Here is a 24,921-nt window from a genome sequence, read left to right on the forward strand (position 1 = left end):
ACCCATAAATGTCATTTATCTCCCTTCAAAGCTGGAAACAGGGACTTTACATTTTCGAAGATGTCCGCTACACTCAAATTTGTCAAATGAGTTCACACAATACTGATTAGGCTAAACCAAGCCACATAAATCCTCCTTCAATTGAAATTTAAGAGTTTGATTGAGGGAAACGAATGCAGCAACAGAGATGGAATAACCTATCTCTGGCAATCAGGAAGAATAAATGGTATCTAGGAGGCATAAAAGAACATATTTCTGATTCTCCACATAAAAAAAGAAACTCAGTGTTCAGAAGAAGGATTACAGTGTAAGAAAGAGCGATCAACAGCTTGGATAAACACAGATTACTGATGATGTAGCTTTTTCCTTGCTGAAAGAGGATTGTTTGCATTCATTACACACAAGCATGAAGATTGTTTTTGTAGTTACGCTCACTGCCAGAAGGGTGAGACAGAATTGCCACAAGTCTTGTGTGTAAATATATACTAAGTGTCAATCTAAGCTAATAAAAAGGCAATCATTCTTAGTTGCAGGTGATTATACACTAATGAAAACAAAATTATAAATATTATATTCAGTCCATTTCTGCCTGTGGATCACCTTTAGTGAATCCTAAGCTCCAAATATGTTAATACATAAAGGAAAATGTGAAGAAAAAAAAACACTGATTTGATCTATCTGAGAAAAACATGTACACTAACAGTAAGTATATATTGAATAATAACTTTTATTATGGAGACAAGCTGGAACGGTTTCCGGTCAAATCTCTGGTTTCTCGTGGCATGCTTGACGTCTCCCGACGTCACTGGGCTACGGTCCGAGCCAGCGCGAGCAGCTTGGTTGGCTCGCAGAGACCCGGATGAGTGATTTCAAAATAAAAGCTGCACTCACTCTATGGCTTCTCACGGATCGAAGCAGGACAACTTCCTGTAGTGAGAATACTGATGTTTTTGTGAGGTTCACAACTTTCTAAACAAAATAAACAATGTGCATGTAAACTTAGAAATCGATGTGGCACAAAATGAAAAAAAAAAAAATAAACTACGCTTTCACAAAGTTATCCTCTTCAAGATCCAAACACAAAGAGGCGCATAAACACAAAATGTGCAGACAAACAGAGGTTTTCAGAGCTCCTAACGTGGTTTTATTTTGTAGAGAAGCTTTGCTAATTTGCCTGAATATAAATAAATAAATAAATAAATATATTGATTGCAAAGGCAGGGCAGAAGAGCAACACATTTTCTACCTCCCCAATGCCTTATAGCAGGGAAGAAGATTCTTTTATGCACTGTATATGCGCTCCTGGCTTTCGGCCTCTCACGTCATTAATTTTTGAAAATATTATCAAATGGCTTTAATCAGGGAAACTGTCAGGTGGGATGTCTCAAACCAACGTTAATGATGAAGGATATTTATGTTGTGGGTTGTGTGTCACTTTATTGGAATTTAATTCTAACTACTGGTGTTGTAATTTCACTTTCACACAGCAGAGTCAAGGCAGTGCTACCTTTGCCACATCTGGGCCCAGATTTGGCTGAAGCTGGCACAGGTGGCATTCATTCAGGACTGGCATAAGATTCAAGATTCAAGATTTTCTTTATTGTCAATTTCTCAATACGTTTGCAACATACAGAAAAATCGAAAAAACGTTTCTCTCTCTTTCTCACATAATAATAAATAAAATAAAATAAAAACCTAAATAGACCTAAAGTGGGTGAAGTTGGCAGTGAAACAGTTGCTATGTAAACATTCTGTATATAATATAAATATAGTGAATAAATAGAAAATAGGAATTTCTATGTACAACAGTGCAATATATAGTAAGGTGCAGATTGCTGTCAGAAGGCAGGTGAGGTAGAGTTCCTGTGTGATGGGTGGGTTATGGTCCGGCAGGGGGCATGAAGGGGGGGGGGAGAGTTCAGCACCCTGACAGCCTGATGGACGAAGCTGTTCAGCAGTCTGGTGGAGCGGGCCTGGAGGCTCCGGTACCTTTTTCCTGATGGCAGGAGACTGAAGAGGGAATGTAGGGGGTAGGAGGGGTCACTGGCAGTGCTGGTGGCTCTGCCAGTGAGGCGGGTGTAGAAAATGTCTGTGAGGGAGGGGCATATGAACTGAACATGGCAGAGGTGTGGCAAAGGTGGCACTGTCTTGACTCTGGCAGATGCTTTGTGGAGCGGCACAAAGAATTTGTGTGGCCTCCTATGTGACACCTGATTGTTTTGTAAATAGTTGTACAAGAAAAACGCCTGACGCATTGCCTGCATTTTAATGTAAATAGTTGGAAATAACTTTGTTGTTTGCTTATCTTGTAAGTTTTGAAGTTCACAGTTTATATTTGTATTCTAATTTATAAAAATGGTTTGTTAAACATGTCTGTGCTCTTCTTTTTTCTGCTTGGATTGTATGTTTTTTTTGTGTAGTTTTAGGTCCACTGTGTTAATACAGTATGTCAAAATGAAATAACTGTAAATTCTCACAGGTGAGATTGTGCTGAAAAAAAAAAGTGACACCAAACAAAGCATGGTGAACAATTTTTAAGGTGAAATATAAAGATAAAAATTGATAGTAGTTAAAAATGGCCAATTACGCTGGACCCCAGAGGCTGTATTTCCCTTTCTCCACTGTTAAGAGTGTATCTGCAATTTCTCCCAGCTTGATGGCATCCAGTCTTTATCTTGGTGGTAGTAGCAAATATTCAAAGGAGAACTTTGAAGGCCAAAGTAGAGAAGGGTTCAGTGTGAACAGCAGCTGAACATGGGTCAAGCCTTGTTTTTACATGTACATTAAAAAAAAAATAAAAAATGCATTGAAATTCATTGTACAAAGCAGTAGATGTAGTGGAAACACTTGAGATCTGACACCAGAATATTATTATCAGGATCAGTTTTATTAGAATTACAGTCAACATATTACCTAATGATACAAAAATGTTAATTTGCAATCATTTGCGCTTTGTGCATGTATGTTTCTGCTGTAAGGCGTAACCGCCTAACATCTGGGGCCATGGACCAGGAAATTGACTCTGACTCCAGACAGAAATGCTGGCAGAATGGAGAGGATGTAGAAAGCAGGGAATGGACAGCACCACAGCTTAAACTCATGCTGAGAGTGAGAAGAATCCTGTTTGTGGACTCACATAGTGTTTAGTAATGTGTAGAATCCTGGTTAAAGGACAGTTTTTAAATTTGTTAAATGTTCAGACACTCAATGTTAAATGTGCATGTGTGCATGTGTACTGTGTGTGTTGACATGACTAAAAAGAAAGAAACATTTGCTTATAATACTGTACTTGTTTGTTTATTTATTAATTTAGTGTATAATGGATAAAAAAAACCAAAAAACGTCCCTCTCACCCTCTTGGGGTGGTATCTGTGTCATCCTCAAGCTCGGGTCCTCTACTAGAGGCCTGGGAGTTTGAGGGTTCTGCGCAGTATCTTAGCTGTTCCTATGACTGCGCTCTTCTGAACTGAGGCTTCTGATGTTGTTCCTGGGATCTGTTGGAGCCACTCCCCCAGTTTGGGGGTCACTGCCCCAAGTGCTCCTACTACCACAGGGATCACGCTCGCCTTGACCTTCCACATCTGTTCCAGCTGTTCTTTCAACCCTTGGTACTTTTCAACCTTTTCGTGTTCTTTCTTTCTGATGTTGGCATCTGCTGGTATCACCACATCTATCACCACCGCCTTCTTCTGCTCTTTGTCTACCACCACTATGTCCGGTTGGTTAGCCAGGACCTGTTTGTCTGGAAGCTGAAGTCCCACAGCACCTTGGCCCTGTTGTTCTCAGCCACCTTCTGTGGTGCGGCCCATTGGGATTTGGGTACTTCTATTCCATACTGGGTACAGATGTTCCTGTACACTATTCCAGCCACTTGGTTGTGTCTCTCCATGTATGCTGACCCGGCTTGGATCTTACACCCTGCTATTATGTGCTGGACTGTCTCAGGGGCATCTTTGCATAGTCTGCACCTTGGATCTGATCGACTCTTGTAGATCTTGGCCTCTATGGCTCTTGTACCTAGGGCCTGTTCTTGTGCTGCCATGATCAGTGCCTCTGTGCTGTCTCTGAGTCCAGCCTTTATATCGCTGATATCGAGAAGACCTACCAATGGCTGGAAAAGGCTGGACTCAGAGACAGCACAGAGGCACTGATCATGGCAGCACAAGAACAGGCCCTAGGTACAAGAGCCATAGAGGCCAAGATCTACAGAGTAGATCAGATCCAAGGTGCAGACTATGCAAAGATGCCCCTGAAACAGTCCAGCACATAATAGCAGGGTGTAAGATGCTAGCCGGGACAGGGTACACGGAGAGACACAACCAAGTGACTGGAATAGTGTACAGGAACATCTGTACCCAGTATGGAATAGAAGTACCCAAATCCCAATGGGCCGCACCACAGAAGGTGGCTGAGAACAACAGGGCCAAGTTGCTGTGGGACTTCAGCTTCCAGACAAACAGGTCCTGGCCAACCAACCGGACATAGTGGTGGTAGACAAAGAGCAGAAAAAGGCGGTGGTGATAGATGTAGCGATACCAGCAGATGCCAACATCAGAAAGAAGGAACATGAAAAGGTTGAAAAGTACCAAGGGTTGAAAGAACAGCTGGAACAGATGTGGAAGGTCAAGGCGAGCGTGAGCCCTGTAGTAGTAGGAGCACTCGGGGCAGTGACCCCCAAACTGGGGGAGTGGCTACAACAGATCCCAGGAACAACATCAGAAGCCCCAGTCCAGAAGAGCGCAGTCATAGGAACAGCTAAGATACTGCACAGAACCCTGAAACTCCCAGGCCTCTGGTAGAGGACCCGAGCTTGAGGATGACACAGATACCACCCCAAGAGGGTGAGAGGGACGTTTATATATATATATATAAACTTTTTGCATTAAAGTTTATTCTATTCTAATTTTAAAGAAGTTAAATAACTTACACCTAGCATGTTTTGATGATGGGAGGAAACCGGAGTGCCCGGTGAAAACCCAAGCAGACACAGGGAGAACATGCAAACTCCACTGTGCCGCCCTATTCTAATCTAATCTTAGAATCTAACAGTGAATCGTTTGATATCCCATCGATCATCTCCGATTCTCCTATTCCGTCTACTTCAATCCGTTCGCCTCCAGCTAACCACCTCTCCCGACTACGTTCCGTTGTCCAAGTTCCTCAAAACCTCGTACATTATCCTCCATCCAGCGACCTTCATTGTACACCTCCTCCACTGCGTCCAGACAGAGGCCGCAGTACTCGGTGCCGCTCACCTGAGCCACGTCCACACTGAAACCGCCGTAGCCAGCCGGCAACAAGACGCAGTAACGGCTGCCCCTCTATCGGTTCCCCTCCAGGAAGCACTCCTACCAGCTTACTGAAATGGAGCGCACCTCAGACATGAACACCCATTGGTCAAGTTAGATTGATCCAGCCAATCACAGCCATTTGACCAAACCCACTAGTCCCAGCTGCCCGGGAAAGTAAACAGCTACACGCTAACACGGAGCTGACGTCAATCACTGCTGCAGACAGCGAACAGAGCAGAAGAATGAAACGGTAATTTATCAATAATGTAGAATTTTCTCTGTAAATAACTAAACTATGTTTTGCTTTGTGGCATGTCAGCTAATAGTACGCAAGCCAGGTGGGATTTGATTTGATTTGACAGGAGGAAAACAGAAAGCTGTCAATCCACAGATGTGCTAATTCAACTTTATAGTAGTACAAATTCTTGCATTAATGCCATGTAGGTGTTCATTTACGTAACTTAAAGCTATTTGTTGGAGCTTAAAACTTTCTTTTCAATGAAGAAAATCCCCTACATCAACTCATCCATTTTACTGCTCTCAGAAACTAGAAAAGAATAGAAATGAAGACAATAAAATGCAGTAAAACTATTAAAACGAGTAAGGGAAGTCCAGGAGTCAGGACAAAGGAGAGCATGGAGAAGATGCGGGAGAGAACAGGAGAGAAGAGAGAGAGAACATAAGAGAAGAAGAAAGGGAGAACATGATTTGTGTTCTCTTGATTTGTGTCACCTGGTGTGTTCAACTACACTACATGGATATGTGGTTTAAATCTGAATACAAATAAATTATATACATATAACAATAAAATACATAAAAAGTAATTAACGGGAATCGAAACCTTGCTTCACTAACAGAAGACCTTTGTTTTTTCAATGTACCACTAGCCCCTTTCGTATTGCGCTACTGACATTGGACTGTTTTGATTTATGTCACTACTACACTCTGTGAACCTTCGCTAATTTACACCAATGTTTATGTTACAGCTCTTACATCAACTATTTTCTTTTGCTCTTGGTATCATGGTTTAGTAGTGTTAGAGAATATTTGTTCTGAATGCAACACTGTCAAACCAAATCTCTGTTGACTCATTATTTGCTTTGAAGACTTATCTCATCTCTCCCTAAGAGTTGAGACAACCAAACCAGTGACAGGGTTTCTGAATGAAGCAGTGAAAATATAAAATACGCATACGTCATAAAACACGTGATTTGTCTGAACCAAAACTATATACGCACTTCTGACTCAGAGTCTGAGTGAGAGTTAGAACTGTATAGCAAATTTATGTTTGATTGCTCTAGGCTACTGTATGGTTTCAAGTTGATAAAATAATAATAAAAATCATAATGATACTAGTTATTGAAGACCATGTTTCCTATTTGGCATGTTGGATTGTAACCCTATATACTCTTCACGTATATTATGTAATAAACCATTTGAATGGTGCCGTTTATGTATCTATGTCTATCTACCAGTCTAGTGTTATGTAACTATGTAACTAATTTATCTATTTCTCTCTGTATCTTACTATCTATCTACAATGATTTTCCACAAAATATGCAATCTGATACAGCACTACTAACTCTTAAAGCAACTAACACCAACAACAGCAACAAACCAAGCTACTCTGCAAAGAAACATTTAAATGAACACCGCTAAATAGGGATAGGATATCCGGGATATCCCTGAACACACTCGATCCCACCAGGTGATTCACGTGACAAACCGAACCCCTCAATGATGACCACCGAAGCACTTGAACTGCTTCGACCGTCACTCAAGTGCTTCAAACGTCACTAGTCACGTGACCGAACCACACCTCGACACAGTGGTTCAATACAATTACTTCATGAGCTACCGCGCATGTGTCGGAGCCTCGGGTGTCAGAGGACCATCATTAGCAGTAGCACGTTCTTCTCTTCCAACAATCAGTCTGCCGGTGACCAACTTCACCTTGGCAAATTCTTTTGGGGGTCTCCCCCTGGGTTCCTACGTCTTCCAGGGATCATCATCAGTCGCTACTCATTTCTTTTTCCCTTCCTCTCAACCCCTCAACCCTTCCGTTCGATTTCCTATCTTTCCCATCTCTTTAACCTGGTCAAATAAACGTCTTTAAATATCAAGAGGTGTGGTCTTGTTAGTGAGTCTAATCTAATTGTATCAAATCTAATCTAATCCTTTTCTATTAAATTAACCTAATGAGCATGTCTCTGGACGGTGGGAGGAAGCCGGAGTACCCAGAGAGAACCCACGCAGAAACAGGGAGAACATGCAAACTCCACTGTGCTGTCCTATTCTGATCTAATCCGGTTGATGCGGGCTGAACCACGAACGAATCGACCAAATCCATCATGATTTCTTCTTCTTCAGCTTCTGTAACCACTTTTTCCTGTGAAGGAGCCTATCCCAGCTGCCATCGAGAGGTGCGGTACAGCCTGGACAGGCAGGTCGCCAGTCTATCGTAGGGGTAACACAGAGAGACAGACAACCATTCACTCTCACATGCACACCTGCAGCCAATTTAGAATCACCAATTGGTCTTGTTAGTGAATCTAATCTAATTGTATCAAATCTAATCTAATCCTATTCTTTTAAATTAACCTAATGAGCATGCCTTTGGACGGTGGGAGGAAGCCGGAGTACCCGGTGAGAACCCACGCAGACACAGGGAGAACATGCAAACTCCACTGTGCCACCCTATTCTAATCTAATCTTTTCTAAACCAAACAAACAAATCTACTGTGGTTCGTCCCGTTGATGTAGACTGAACCACGAACCAATCTATCATGGGTTGCAAATATTAAAAAATATTAAAGTTATGCAGCCAGCCTTACCTTTAGTGAGCTACCCAGCTAGCATGGCTCCTACGTGCCCACAGCACATAAAAAAATAAAACAAAATTAAAATAATCAAATAAAACAAAGCTGCCTCATGGAAAGAGGATTATTAGAAGCACAGCTGACAGAATCCTATTCTATTAAATTAACCTAATGAGCATGCCTTTGGACGGTGGGAGGAAGCCGGAGTACCCGGTGAGAACCCATGCAGACACAGGGAAAACATGCAAACTCCACTGTGCCACCCTATTCTAATCTAATCTTTTCTAAACCAAACAAACAAATCTACTGTGGTTCGTCCCGTTGATGTAGACTGAACCACGAACCAATCTATCATGGGTTGCAAATATTAAAAAATATTAAAGTTATGCAGCCAGCCTTACCTTTAGTGAGCTACCCAGCTAGCATGGCTCCTACGTGCCCACAGCACATAAAAAAATAAAACAAAATTAAAATAATCAAATAAAACAAAGCTGCCTCATGGAAAGAGGATTATTAGAAGCACAGCTGACAGAATCCTAATCTATTAAATTAACCTAATGAGCATGTCTTTGAACGGTGGGAGGAAGCCGGAGTACCCGGTGAGAACCCATGCAGACACAGGGAGAACATGCAAACTCCACTGTGCTATCCTATTCTAATCTAATCTTTTCTTAACCAAACAAACAAATCTACTGTGGTTTGTCCCGTTAATGTAGACTGAACCACGAACCAATCAACCAAATCTATCATGGGTTGAAAATATTGAAGTTACGCAGCCAGCCATACCTTTAGCGAGCTACCCAGCTAGCATACTTCCTACACACAGCACATAATAATAAGCTGCCTCATGGGAAGAGGATTATTAGAAGTGCAGCCGGCAGAATGGCCTTCTCGGATTAGCAGTGAGGTCCCTGATGAGAGTTGTTACCCTATCCACAATTTCTGCTTCTAAGGATGGGTCCTGCTGTAAGAGCGTGGACCCCAGAAGCTCCTTGCCATTGAAAGTCTTTTTCAACTTTTTATAAATGGCCTTGCGGATCTTTTTGTTGTCCTTGAGGTCTGAGCGGAAGTCTTCGTAGCCGTCCAGCCTCTCCATAGTCTGGTCCATCAGGCGCTTGGCTAGAGCGACCGAATCATCATGGGGGAGGTTTGAGAGAACGTTACACTCAATCAGCACTTCCATCATCAGCACGTAGACAAAAGATCTGAGCGGGTTTTCATCTTGGGCCTCAGATAAAGATTCTGCTGAGCCTCCAGCCACAGACTGAGACTCTACTGAGTCGTTGTCTGCTGAGCCTCCAGCCACAGAACGAGATTCTGCTGAGTCTCCAGCCACAGACCGAGACTCTACTGAGTCGTTGTCTGCTGAGTCTCCAGCCGCAGACCGAGACTCTGCTGAGCCTCCAGCCGCTGCTGAGCCTCCAGCCACAGAACGAGACTCTGCTGAGTATCCAGCCACAGACCGAGACTCTGCTGAGTCTCCAGTCACAGACCGAGACTCTACTGAGTCGTCGTCTGGTGAGCCTTCACCCGCAGACCGAGACTCTGCTGTGTCTCCAGCCACAGACCGAGACTCTAATGATTCCTCGCCCAATCGAATCCATTCGGCAAATGGAACTCCAGACATAGCCCATGCGTGTATAGCATGCATGACCTCTTCAGCTATGTCTTCAGAATCGTCGTTGTCTGCTGAGCCTCCAGCCGCTGCTGAGCCTCCAGCCGCAGACCGAGACTCTGCTGAGCCTCCAGCCGCTGCTGAGCCTCCAGCCGCAGACCGAGACTCTGCTGAGCCTCCAGCCGCAGACCGAGACTCTGCTGAGCGTCCAGCCACAGACCGAGACTCTGCTGAGCCTTCAGCCGCAGACCGAGACTCTGCTGTGTCTCCAGCCACAGACCGAGACTCTAATGATTCCTCGCCCAATCGAATCCATTCGGCAAATGGAACTCCAGACATAGCCCATGCGTGTATAGCATGCATGACCTCTTCAGCTATGTCTTCAGAATCGTCGTTGTCTGCTGAGCCTCCAGCCGCTGCTGAGCCTCCAGCCACAGACCGAGACTCTGCTGAGCCTCCAGCCACAGACCGAGACTCTGCTGAGCCTCCAGCCACAGACCGAGACTCTAAATATTCCTGTTGTGACTGAATCCATTCGTCTAAGCGAAGTCCAGACATAGCCCATGTGTCTATAGCATGCATGTCCCTTGACCCTCTAGCCTCATACCAGTTGTCTATCCAAGGCAAAGTATGGGATAAAAATGAAGAACAATCCTCTGCAAAGTCCATAAGGCGTCTGATGGATTGATCCATGGCTTCAGATTGAGAAGGAAATTCTTCTTCCATTGTGTCGTCCAAATCCTGATTGGGGTTTATTTCAGACATGGGAGGGTTTTCCTTTTCCATTAAAATTTAAAATGTGTAGATAAAGAATGTTTTACCGTAATTTGAAGATGGTATGCTCTATGATAAATGCAAAATGCTTTTGCTCTCGTGATGAGATGTTCGGTTACCTATTTAAATCATTGGAGGTGGCTTTGATCTGATCAAAGCCAAACATCAAAGAACATAATGTGACGTCATCAATGTCACATGACGAGACGTCACGTGACGTCACGAGACCTGAACGGCCTGAAGTGAATGCTGCGTTCAAGTTGCATCGGTATAATCGCAAAAACAACATTCTGGCTGAAAAAAATCATTAAAATACTCCCTCATGTCTGAAAACAACTCGTTAACTCGGTCATGATTTTGATAGTAGCTGCCATTACCCAGGATGTTACACATAAACCACATAAAAGGTCGGAAAAATGACTCTCAAACCGGGAACATGGAACTTCCGTCACCACTTGAATGCAGCACAACGTGCATACGTTTGTAAACAAACAACATGGCGGCGGCGGTGGTGTGGGACTTTTTCAAAGTTTCCGAGGATGACATTTCTCTGGCTGTTTGTAATAAATGTTTAAAGAAAGTGCCACGAGGTGGGAAATCAGCACCAGCTTTAATACCCCGAACATGAAAAGTCATTTGAAACATAACCATCGATTCGATGGGGTTATTAAGGCGTATGAGGACGCCAGCGCAGCTAAAGAAGGTAGCAAGCTAGCCGGGAAGAAGACACCTGGACTTGTACCCATTGGTGAGGCTTTGCCAGAGATGACACAAGGGCTAAAGCTAATGGAGATTCAGTCAAGGAAATGATGGCGCTAGACGATCAGCCCTTCACCCTCGTTGAAGACAGGGGCTTTTCTCGTCTCATTAATCACTTGGTTTACAATATCTTAAATAATAAACAATATCTTCACTTTAATATTTAAACCCAGTTTTTGATTTTGTTTATAGAACTGATGTCATGATATATCACTTTTGCTCATTAGTCTTCCTCATCTTCAGGTATATCGGTTATCGGTATCGGCCTTTGGAAGCGGAAAGTTATCGGTTATCGGTATCGGTTTTTTAAAAAAAGTTGTCGTGCATCCCGAGTTCCAGTCTCTCCAGACCTATGCTCCAGACAACCAGAGATGATGTGGGCCCACTACAGTGGACGCCCTGCCGGAGACAGACCTCGCACTCCCATCTTCAACGTTCTCCGGTACACAACGTGACAAATGCAGTTGCTGCATATTTTGAAAGCTAATTTTCTAATCGATTTTCTAATCGTCATTGCAAAAAATTATATGGTGAGGGAGTCTAAGGGAGTTGCCCTTGCTGACAAGGAATTGACAAAATCACACATGTACTATACATAATCATTACATATTTAAGCAACTTTACATTGTTTGTGCTCTCTTTTATGTGTTATATTCCCATAGAACGAACTGCATCATAGCATATTGGATATCACCAGTTTGTCATTCTCCCTAGCAAGGTGCAACAGTGTTGGTGGGTAAAGTAATCGTGTACTAAAAACACCATTTGATTTTGACATTCATTATGATTTGGAAATGACATTTGTTTAATATGTCACTGCAGGATTTGTGTGACCTTTTCTACAGCAGCTCAAGGTATGTTTTAAATCTGCAGATCTCTGTATAAGAAGTGAAATTATGAACTACTGACAAAATATAGCAATAGATCAAGAATAAGTAAAATGATCCTGACGAACTGCAGATCCATCTGAAATTGGATTGTAGTTGCAGTTGTCTATGTTGATATTGCCTCAATGTTTGTTTACAAAAAAATGTTTCAATTATGGGGAGCAGGAGTAAATGGATTGGAAGTGCAAGTTGTGCTCTGTATCCTTGGACACTGGTGCAAAGTTATTTAGGCATTATTGATTGCACCATAGCTCGTACTCAAGAGTCAGCCTTCTACACTGTCTCTACAGTGACTGCATTTGTACTTTCCAGCCGTTTAATGCAATTAAAGCTCATTTGTCACGGTCTCATAGTGATACAGGCAGAGTAAATGAAGACATTTTTCTGAGGAAACACTGTTTTCTCATTTAAGGACTCATTTAAGAAATCATGAGGTGGTAGTGTGCCCATACAGTAACTGCAGTTACAGCACAAATGGGTACTCATCTTTCAATGCACACAAAAGCAGAAACCATGCAGGCAGTTCAGATTTTGATATGAATATTATATGTTCAGAAAATAATGATATGCCAGCCCCACCTGCTGGTGAAAATGTTGGGGAGGGACCTGCTCAGTGTGAGAGCACAGACATCTTTGACCCTGTTGAGGCAGAGAGTCAATGTGACACAGACACTTTAAGAGCACAGTTACACCAAAATTTAGCATCGCTATTCTTAAAGTAGATTCGTGTGTCTGACCTGGCAACTCAGGATATAGTGGAGCATCTGACACAAATGTTTTCTCTGTCCCAGCCTCTTGTCAAACAATCTATTGGAGAAGTCTTGATCATCATCATGACATCTCTGCTAGTGAAAATACTGTAGATGAGGTAGTTAATTAGTGAATTATTCTCTACCTCAGATGATCTTATAGCTACCACTCCTTTTGTAAATTGATGAACTTGAAATAGCAAACCCACCTGGAACATCACGGAAAGTCTAGAAACTATGTTCAGTCTGTCGGGTATTTGCTGATCTGCCGAGTAAATATAGATCATCATTGCATGTGCTTGAGTTAGCAGCCTTATGTAAGGTGTCTGACGTTCAGAGGTTTGGCTACGAAAGCTTGTTTCGTCCTTTGTTACGAGATTTCCAAACTCTGGAGCAAGATGGTGTATTTATTGAGTCCATTGGTAAAGCAGTGAAGGGCACAGTCTTGTATATTGTGACTGATAATCTTGCAGCTCATGCATTAGCAGGATTTACAAAGTGTTTCACAGCTCAATATTTTTGCAGATTCTGCACAGCTACCAAAGACCAAATTCAGGCTCATGATGTTGGGAGTGGAGAATTCAGTCTGAGGACAAAAGCCAGTCATGATGTTAATGTTGATGCTGTACTGCATAGGGATAGTCAGGGTCTAAGTGGTGTTCAGGGAGATTCAAATTTGATGTTTTATTCTTACATTACTATTTTTTTTTGTTGTTTTCCAGGTTTTTAATACATTCTAAGCATTCATAGTAAAAATAAGAAATAATATATTTTGGCTCTACAGAGGATTGTGTCAAATCCTTCTGGATTTGTCCTTATAATTGATTTTCTTTGTGTTTTGCAGGGTGAAGATGAGCTGGACACTGCTGACACTCCTTTGGCGCTGCTGTCTGTGATACCTGACACTACTGGTGCCGTCCACTTCAGCCCTGAGAGCATTTCTATTGTGATTGAGGATGAAGTTGTTGTGAGTGAGCTTCCCAGGTTGGCTGATGCATTTGTACTGTTGTTTGGTTTAGTCTATGCATTGCATTTAGATTACCCAAAGAAACTCGCTCACACATTCACATTTATTCAGAAACTGCTGATGTGTCTCGATGATAACAAACCACTGAAACCATGTGCCTACTGACCCTGAAAAATGACTTGTTGAGAGAGTAAACAAACTGAGAAATTTGAGTACAGGCACCCATCAATGTGATCCATATCCAGTATTGTTTCCTTAACAAGCACAGGTACTTTAACAACCATGGTGTATTCTAGGACAGTGGTTTTCAAAGTGGGGGTCGCGGCTCCCGGAGGCCGCCAGGGGGCGCTAGGGGGGCCTCAGACAATTGGAGGGAAGATAAGAAAAAATAATTGCAAAAATAAAAAATATAATCTAATTATTTTTAATCGTTATTATATTATTATGTATTGAATAAAACTAAAAAAAAAAGATTCTAAAAGTTGATGTTTCTTCACATATTTTATAGCATTGTCTGTGGGTTTGCAAAGAGGGTCCTCGGCCAGAAGCTAATGCTGTTTGGGGGGCCTTGGCATGGAAAAGTTTGGGAACCCCTGTTCTAGGATGTTCTTTCTTCTCTATGCGGATGAATGCAAAGTGCTTTTCTCGGAACAATGGAACAATGCTGTCAGTTCAAGTAACCAGAGTTCAGTTATCTACCAGTTATCTTATCAATGTCACATGATGTCACACACACACGCGCACACATAGATAGATAGATAGATAGATAGATATTCAAATTGTAAATTCTGCTAATACAATTACATATTTGGTCATAATTGAGGTGCACATTATTGCTCTAACATGTATTTTCTAGTTAAATAATAACTATTTTAATTTTCATGTTCAAACTATTAAGAATACACACTCTGGTGAATAGACCTGATCGTTTTGTAAATAGGTGTACAAGAAAAACGCCTGACGCATTGCCTGCATTTTAATGTAAATAGCTGAAAATAGCTTTGTTGTTTTGCTTATTTTGTAAGTAAGTTTTGAAGTTCACAGTTTATATTTGTATTCTAATTTATAAAAATGGTTCGTTAACATGTTTGTGGTTTTCACAGTAAAAAATTAAACTTTTTTCTACTTGGATTGTATGTTTTTTTGTGTAGTTTTAGGTCCAGTGTGTTAACGGCCAGAAGCTAATGCTGTTTGGGGGGCCTTGGCATGGAAAAGTTTGGGAACCCCTGTTCTAGGATGTTCTTTCTTCTCTGTGCGGATGAATGCAAAGTGCTTTTCTCGGAACAATGGAACAATGCTGTCAGTTCAAGTAACCAGAGTTCAGTTATCTACCAGTTATCTTATCAATGTCACATGATGTCACACTAACACACACACTATATATGTATATACATATACATACACACATACACACACATATATATATATATATATATTTTTAATATACATACATATATATGAAATATAAAGACCAGGAACCAATCAAATAAAACAATTAAATAAAACAAAGCTTCCTTCTCTGATAAGCAGATCTATGATTTGATTTGTAACCCTAAGGACAATTTCTGCTTCTACAGGTGGGTCCCGCTGTATAATCATGGATGCCAGGCTTGCTGATCTTTTGTTCTGTTGGTCTGAAGTTTATGTTGGCGTCCAGTTTTTCCATCATCTGGTTGACCAGGCGCTTGGTTTGGAGCATCATAGTGGAGGTCTGAGAGAACACTATATATGTATATACTTATACTTCTGCTGAGTCTTGGTCTGCTGAGGGATAATGCACCATGGAGATTTTTCACTCTGTCCACTCCAGAGTTTTTGCTCATTTACATGTGTGACTAAAAGCGCGACCTACAAACAAGTCGTGAGGGAACAGAAGGCTAGGCTAACTTTCTGGCAGGCAGGCAGGCAAAGTAGATTATAACTAGCATTGTTAGCTAAACTGACAAGGTATAGCCAATTTACTCATACACATTCGCTATTAATTTATATAATGCCAACACGTCTGTTTTCACACAAAATCCTTGCTTTCACAATTTTGACTGACGCTTGTCCATCCTCTTCTTCCGTGCTGACTGAGTTTGCGACTTAGCCAAACAGACCACGAGGAAGGACTTGCCCTTGCAGTGTGATGTGGTAAACCCCGTGGGTCAATGTCAGAACTGCATTATGGTTGAGAAACCTTACTATGTGTATGTGAGGGTAAATGAGAAACGGATAAAAATGGAAGTAGACACAGGGGCAGCAGTACCTGTGATATCAGAAAGGCTGTACAAATGTAGGTTTAAGAAGCTAAAGCTAATGCCTACAAATTGTGTGTTGAGAATTTATAGTAAACGGTCTCTTACACTGAGAGTGACCATTTCTGTAAAAGTGAAGTGTAATGGGAACAGTCACACACTTAACTTACTTGTGGTCAAGGGTAACTGCCCAGCCTTACTGGGAAGAGACTGGATCAAAAAGCTAAGACTGGATTGGTCATCTGTAAACAGAGTAGCACCTGAGGCCTTGCTGATCTTTTGTTGTGTTGGTCTGGGCAGAAGTCTATGTGGGCGTCCAGCTTTTCCATCGTCTGGTTGACCAGGTGCTTGGCTTGGAGCGTCACAGTGGAGGTCTGAGAGAACATTACACTTGGTCAACACTTCCACCATCACGTTGGTGACAAACAATCTGAGCGGGTTTCTGTCTTAGGCCTCAAATACTTCTGCTGAGTCTTCTTCTGTTGAGGCTTCAGCTACTGCTGAGCCTCCAGGGTTAACTTCAGACATGGGAGGGTTTTCTTCTTGGTCCATTGAGACTTCAAAATCTTTGTCTGGAAAAAGAAAGTTGGTTTTAGGGTTAACTTCAGATACAGGAGGGTTTTTTTCTATGCGGATGAATGCAAAGTGCTTTTCTCACAGAACAATGCTGTCAGTTCAGGTAACCAGAGTTCAGTTGTCTATCAGTTATCTTATCCACATGATGTCACACACACACGCGCACACATAGATAGATAGATAGATAGATAGATAGATAGATATTCAAATTGTAAATTCTGCTAATTTACAATTACATATTTGGTCATAATTGAGGTGCACATTATTGCTCTAACGTGTATTTTCTAGTTAAATAATAACTATTTTAATTTTCATGTTCAAACTATTAAGAATACACACTCTGGTGAATAGACTGTCGTTGTCTTTTTTACAATGTATGTGACACCTGATCGTTTTGTAAATAGGTGTACAAAAAAAACGCCTGACGCATTGCCTGCATTTTAATGTAAATAGCTGAAAATAGCTTTGTTGTTTTGCTTATTTTGTAAGTAAGTTTTGAAGTTCACAGTTTATATTTGTATTCTAATTTATAAAAATGGTTCGTTAAACATGTTTGTGGTTTTCACAGTAAAAAAATAAACTTTTTTCTACTTGGATTGTATGTTTTTTTGTGTAGTTTTAGGTCCAGTGTGTTAACACAGTATGTCAAAACGAAATGACTAAATTCTCACAGGCGAGGTTGTGCTGAAAAAAAGTGACACCAAACAAAGCGTGGTGAACAGTTTTTAAGGTGAAATATAAAGATAAAAATTGAAAGTAGTTAAAAACGGCCAATTATACCCTGGACCCCAAAGGGTTAAAGAGTCTGACAGTATTTTCCCCCAAAAAAACAAACAAACAAAAATACTGACTTACACAAAAGAACTATGGGCTTCTACTCATGTGTGGTGGTGACTGTGTCTGTCTGTAGCAGCATAGCCCAAGTACAGGCCCATCACTCCAGCACTTCACTCAGACTGTATTTCCCTTTCTCCGCTGTTAAAACGCAAACCGGATGGGATAGCATGTCGCTCCAGGATGCTGTGGTAGCCGTGCTGGTTCAGTGTGCCTTCAGTTTTGAATAATTACCCAACAGTGTCACCAGCAAAGCACCCCCAACACCATCACACCTCCACCTCCATGTTTCACAGTTAGATCCATGCATGTAGATACCATCCATTCACCTTTTCTGCGTTGCACAAAGACACAGCGGCTGGAACCAAACATCTCAAATTTGAGCTCATCAGACCTGTCTGAGCTGTGGGCTGTCATAGGGCTGTCAGCTGTGTACCAACCTGACGTCTGCACAACACAACTGATGGTCGCAACCCGATTAAGAGGGCCAGAAATTCCACAAATGAACCCTGACAAAGGTACACCTCTGAAGTGAAAACCATTTCACGTGACTACATCATGAAGCTGATTGAGAGAAGTCCAAGGGTTTGCAGTGCTGTCAACAAAGCAAAGGGTGGCTACTTTGAAGACTCTAAAATATGAATCATACTTGGAGTTATTTCACACTTTTTTGTTTACTACACAATTCCATACGTGTTCATTCAAGTGAATGAACCCCCCCCCCCCATATAAGCACCACCCCTTCCATGTTTGTGGACAGGACTTGGGCCAAACTAAAAAACTAAAGTAGGCTACACGTTCAAGTGCCCACTTTTCTGTTTCGTCACGTGACACCCGGAGCTGTATAAGGAGCTAAGAGCTGTGTAGTGTAAGCATCGCATTGTGTCACAATGAAGTCAGATGAGCTCTCATGATGCCTTTATTGCCAAGACAAAATATGGGAAATTCCACCACAAATGAAAACACAACAGACCTGCAAAATAAGCTAAACTTATGACACATTATAGTTGGAACTTGGCAATAAATAATTAATTATGGGATTAAAATGCCGTTGCAAATATCACTTATACGCAGCACTATTGTCGGAGCAGCAAAGATGACACGTCTAAACGCCGCCTTAAACTGGGAATAATGTTCGCTTAATGAGCTATAACATGCCACTGAATGCTCTGATTATTTTTAAGAACACAACTTTGAGTCTTATTGCGTATCTGCTACTAAATAAGGACACTGAATAACTAAAATAATCTAAGTGGATGTGTTAATGGAGATAATATGTGAATTATGTGCCACGTGTGTATTTTCCTAGCACACCCTGAACGCAGCAACATTCTCCGCCGGTGAAGACTCGTCAGAAACTCGTTCATCGCTTCTCTACAAGAAAAAAAAAACTGGTTATCAGGTAAAAAAATTTTTAAAAAATACACATATTTGTGTTGGATTTAGACTTGTTTGGGTTTTCATTTATTAAATCAATTCTCTGTCATATAGTACATCCGCTGATGGGGCTGAATAACTCCTCCGTTCTCTCTCAGCCGATCATTTGCACTGTTAGAAGCTAATGCCGGCGAGCTCATGTTTTCTGCTGACATTAATTATTTCTCTTGCACCTGAAGCCAGTTAAAACACCACCCAACCACGATTAACTAGTCGTCATTAAGTATGTCTTCACATCTGTAAAATACCCTGGTTTACAAGTAACATTTCTGGCTCGTGTTAGCGAGCCGTCAATGCTAATCATCTACTTCCGCATTAATGATAGTCCGCCCTAGTCGTGTTAAAACTTGTTCCGTTAATGTCAGAGCTGCAGTCATTTCTCTTGTTTAATGCAGTGCTCATGTAAGCGATTTAAAATAAAATACAATTGCATTTTTACGCATTTAATGGCAATAAGATGCGTTTTTCTGGCAAGGACGGCGTGACTGTTCCAAACTCCATTTGCAAATATGGCAAAATAAGAATCACCATGCTTATACTGAAAGATCTTGACCAGCAGAATATATGCTAAAACTTTTCTTAATTAAAACCATATTTTGAGAAATTCGGCACAGATTTCATGACCAAATTAGCACTTTATTGTACCTAAATGACTAATTTGACACTAGTATGGTTTATCCAAAGTTGAGTAAAGTTGAGGATTTAAAATGAAATAAGTACTACTTGGTTAATAAACCATATGCCGAACTGAGGAATTTGTTGTGGGGGGTATTTATGGTTATTTATGGGCATAAATTATGTTTTATTCCCCTGCTCTGAGATGTTTCTAGTGGATGGCTTCCTTTACTCATCAAGCCATCCGTCCCTTATGGCTAAATTGTGGACCTTGTGCCACCAGTTTGAATAGAGTTTGACTAAAAGCTAGTTGTTCAAGCTAACAACTGATTCAGATTCAGAGAACTTTATTTACCCGAACAGGGCAATTCATTCACAGCTTTTCCACATGCATTCCATACAGTCAGTCAGTCAATAGACAAACAAACAAGAAAGCCAAGGAAACAATAAGTGCACGTAATAATCAATCACTAAATCCGTGCTCATTAAGATCAATAAAATCAATAGTAAAAAATCCAATAAATACATAAATCCCATGTATAAATCAATCAGTAAATACATAGGTAAAACCTTAAAATGTGCATCTAAAATGAGTGGCGTCTGTGTTTAGAAGCTTAATAGCAGAAGGAATGAAAGACTTTACATAACGATTCGTCCTACTGATGGGCATATTATAGTGGCGACCGGAAGGCAGCAATAAAAACTCGGTCGACAAAATGTGATCTGGTTGGCTGATCATTGATTTTGCTCTCTGAACGACTCGTTCTTCCCAGATCGTGCCCAAATTCCTCTGCTTAGTGTCAGTAATTTTTGAACATACTTTAGCAATTGTGTTCAAGCTATTTTTCTCCCTCACAGACAACCCATTGAACCAGCAGATAAAGGAAAACGTTAAAATGCTTTCAATAAAAGAATAATAAAAGTTACATAGAATCGTATTAATATGCTTTCTTTTGCTTTCCAGCGACAATGAATGTCTCACATGAAGTTAATTTGCTGGTGGAGGAGATTCAGCGTCTCGGCAGTAAAAGTAAGTCAAGGCTGTGGTTATATATTGCAACAACGGTGACGGGTTTCACCTCGAAATAATTTGCTGTATCATCCCGCCATGAGTCGTACTGAACCATAAATATGAGGTCAAGTGGTGTTGATGAGTACCTCACTGCTCCCAGTGCTGGAAACATTAATAAAGTAGAGCACCAGATCTCAAGTCACAAGAGTGCACCCCTCAGAAGTTTTTATGTTTCTGCATAAAAATGACTCGAAACATCAGGGGATTTTCATGCAAGTTGTAAAAGTAGACAAGACGAACCCAGTCAAACAAATGAAACAGAAATGTTATACTTGTGCATCTATTTATTCAAGAAAATTAATCATTTGTTCATATCTGAGAGTTGCAGAAGTAAGTGAACCCTTTTTTTCAGTATGTGCTGTGACCCTCTTGTGCAGCAGTTACCAGCAACTAAACATGTCCGGTAACTGCTGATCTGTCATCTACAGCGGCTTGGAGGATTTTTTTTAGCCCATTCCTCAGTACAGAACCGCTTCAGTTCTGAGATGTTGGTGGGTTTCGTCACATGAACTGCTTGCTTCAGGTCCTTTCCCAACATTTCTATTGGATTATTAAGTTCAGGACTTACACTTGGCCGTTCCAAAACATTCATTTTGTTTTTCTTGAATCATTATTTTGTACGACTTATGTACTTGGGCTCGTTTGTTTTGCCCCATGACCCAGTTTCTCTTAGGATTCAGCTCAGCGACAGATTGGGTTCTCTTGGTCTATTTTCATTAGAATCCGCAGATGTTTTGAGTATTTTTTATGCAAACATATGGAGAAAATTCTGAAGGAAAATTCTGAATTCAAAAAATTTTAAGGAGCACAGCATTTTAGTCGAATACTCTCAGTTACTTTTTAGAAAATAACTCTCAATGTGCACTGATCCATTGTTCTAGATGCTGATGGTCAAACCAGCGTGAAATTCGGTGTCTTGTTCAACGACGACCGTTGTGCCAACATCTTCGAGGCCTTGGTGGGCACCCTGAAGGCAGCCAAGAAGAAGAAGGTGGTCACCTTCCAAGGCGAGCTGCTCCTGCAGGGTGTTCACGACAACGTCGATATCATCCTGCTCCAGGAGTGAGGTCGATGCTCGCACTGGACGGCCTCCTCCCCGTAGCTGTGGGTGCCATTCCAAATACTGAGCCTCTGCAGTGCACCAGCCTGCTTCTGTTTCTCACTTTTATCCTCCTCCATTTACGAGGCTCAGTATTTGAACACAATGATAACCAATCTGATTATACCTAACAGTACAGTTGCGGACAGGGTAGGCACGTCTGCATAATGGTTTTATTTGATTTCAGCGTGCCTAATTGGAAAAAATTATGCTTGTGAACATCACAGAGTCGGATTGCACAGAGAAGTGGTGTTTCTTTCTCAGGCGCTGCCATTTTGTCAGTCACAGGTGTCAAATGCACAAATCAGAAATGTAATTTGTTTAGATTTTTTTAAATTTAATTTTGGGGTAAATTTTTAGTGTGTAAGAGCTAAATGTCTCTCTTAACAGTTTCAGTGTCACGTTAAAGGACAGGACGAGATGGTTGCTAGATTTAGGAACTCAAGCAAACTTTTTATTCATTTGTAGTGGATACTCTCAGAACTAAACTCTCAATAGGAAGTGAGAGTTAAAGACTCATTACTTAAATATAATGTAATGAGTATTTCTGCATAAAAAAGGGTGCGAGTGTGTCCACCAAGTGTCACCAGATGGCAGTTCCATTTCTATGTTTACATGCACCATTTCTACTACCTCCTGGGGACTTTGTAATAAGACGTTATGGAAAACTACTGTTTGTACTCAGCGCCATGTACCAGAGTAGTTTTTATTCCATCTTTTTATATGTAGTCAATAATTGAATTTTCTCTGCTGAACAAAAATTCCAAAAAAAAAAAAAAAAAGTTTGCCTTTTGTAAGAAACAACTGACGAGCAAATGGCGAATGTTATTTCTTGTGCAATTTTTATTAGTGTATAATTACAGGGTGCCAAATGCGAAATTTGTAACCACTCTCAGGACCAAATCGACTCAACCAAAATATGTTTAGTAGTTGTCCTGTGGCTTAAATTAGTGACACAAGATGCACATTTACATTTACACTTGTATTAGTTCAGTTTGTTTCAGCACTCGTTACTCTGTACTGTAGGTCTGATGAAACTTGCAGATCAGGCGTAAATACTTTCCTGAATTATCAAATATGAACACTTACCATCTGTAGACCAATCATTTGGTCCGTCAAACACTTTTTTGTTATTTAATTTTGCTGAAATATCATCAACATTCAGCTTCGTATGGAGGCCTAAAGCTGTCGCAATTAATGAAATTACAAAGTCATTATGGAGTAAATAATTTCTTGAGTAAATACAGACAAATATGCAATGAAATGTGCAATAGTGAAACGCATGTTTTTAACTCGGGTCAAGAATATGAAATATGATCACACCTGTTTTTTATTTAATTCCACAAGGTTTTATTTCAAGATGACATTTTGCAAAGGCCAATTTCTGTCACAAAATCAGATAAAAACTCAACTTCCCATTTATCTCGGAGTGGAACGACATTAGCTTCCAGCTGTAAACTGACCTGCATGTGTAGATGAGAGTTTTATCAGATTTGTTGACCTGCTGTTTTTTTTAGCCTGTTAGCCATGTTAGCTCCTCATACTACCTTCAGGCTATATCCCGTCTCATGTCAGTCAAGATAAATAAGGTGGAAACACCTATAGTATGTGACATTGTGTTCACTCATTCACAGCAAAGCAACATATACGATCGCAAAGGTCATTCTCTGTATCTTGATTGACAGAAAAATGTTAATAGAGTGAAAATTAGATTTTGCTAAAAACAAAATATCCTCTGACAAAGAAGCAAAGTGAATTAAGATTTCATATTAATGAGCCGAGTTTAAAAATGGATTTGTTATGGATCATGTAGTTTATTTAAATTCATTTAATTTTGAACACTTTGGGCCTCCGTATAAAGTGTTGTGGCTTACTTTTTTCCTGAATGTATGTTCTTCTTGACAGATCATGTGTGCGCATACATATCAGATTTCATATTCTCATTGAATTTGTGTTATTATCAACACGTTATTTGCTTCTCATGATGACGTGAAGCAAGTTATCTGCTTTTTTTTAATTTTTAAACGCCGCCTGGTCCACAAGTTTTCTAAGACCCCTTTCGCATTCACTGCTGTCGTACCAACCTTGCAAAATCCTTTACATTCAGGTGTTTCAATTTGACTTGAAAAGTTTTTTTTTATTATTATTATTTTCTTAGCATCAGGGCCATAGATAGATCAAAACCTGGTGAAAGTAAACTGATGTGGTGAGTCTGAAAAACTGTTTAAATAGCAGGGTGAGGAACGTGCTGCTTGCATCACTATCGAGAATATCCTGCTGTTGCAATGGAGTGAGTTTCAGATGACTTTCTAAACGCAAAGTGAGACAAAGAAAGTAACGATCAGAGCGGTGCCAATACCTCGAGCTGTTTCCGTGACCGTGTGGGATGCCGGCGTGATGTGTTTAAGTGCGTCATTACTGTTTTTCCTTTTTGTTTTGGCAATGATGCATTCCTAGAAGAGCAGAAGTCTTCTGTTGCTGACATATACACTCCAAGGAAATAAATCACACCCTTGAAGCTTTAAACCTGTTTTGTTGAGTGTTTCATTTATTCATGCAAGAAGATTGTGGTAACATCAATATTTCTGAAACTTATCAATAAAGCATTTGCTGCTTTGTGAGTTTTAGAGCAGCTGCTGTTGGTTTGTAAATCATCTTTAGTCTCGTTTAACAGCTTTGAGTTAAACTAGACTAACACGAAGCCTTTAAATTGTCAGACTTATAAAGGGAGTTTGGTTCCCCAATCTCCTAATTTATCTTGTATGTTTGATTCATTTTGGTGATAAAAACATTTGCTTTAATTTATGACTGCTTTAATAATGTTTTGTTGCACAGCTCTGGTTACCTCACTGGGATTTTTATGGAATACCACAACACAGGCTGATGAATAATGTGTTGACATAAATACCAAATAAGGCTGTGGTGCCTCCTCACAGCTATGTGACGCTGATTTCTCCTCATCTGCTTTTTACGTCTCCATTCTCCTTGCTGAGCCTGCTGCTGCATTCAGGAACTGTGGGTATATCTGGGATTACACCTTCACTATTGAAATTGGTAAGCAGAGACTGCTCAACGATGCCACAGCTACACGAGGTGTGACAATGTCTATTATCTGATTCATTTTTAGCACATGTACTTTGGCATAAAGCTTTCATTAACATTACTTAAAATGGACACTAGCGCATAACAT

The 24,921-nt window shown here is 40.7% G+C and overlaps 1 protein-coding gene and 1 long non-coding RNA gene across 2 annotated transcripts; both read left to right on the forward strand.

The window, feature by feature from the left end:
* The first annotated feature begins 10,901 nt into the window (after positions 1-10,901).
* Positions 10,902-14,829, forward strand: LOC311499804. The gene is made up of 4 exons (XR_014699469.1): positions 10,902-11,700; positions 11,921-11,990; positions 12,081-12,112; positions 13,739-14,829. It is a non-coding gene; the product is annotated as an uncharacterized lncRNA (long non-coding RNA).
* Positions 14,830-18,792: 3,963 nt separating this feature from the next.
* abracl (ABRA C-terminal like) lies at positions 18,793-24,257 on the forward strand (the record flags this gene model as incomplete). Its single annotated transcript, XM_084560527.1, is given in 5 exon segments — positions 18,793-18,849; positions 18,852-18,892; positions 18,894-18,910; positions 20,525-20,590; positions 21,514-24,257. Coding segments are annotated over 5 exon segments (366 nt in total). The 3' UTR covers positions 21,699-24,257.
* Positions 24,258-24,921: the final 664 nt, after the last annotated feature.

The sequence above is a fragment of the Chelon labrosus genome (genome assembly GCF_963514085.1).
Source record: "Chelon labrosus genome assembly, chromosome: 14".
Classification (NCBI taxonomy): domain Eukaryota; kingdom Metazoa; phylum Chordata; class Actinopteri; order Mugiliformes; family Mugilidae; genus Chelon; species Chelon labrosus.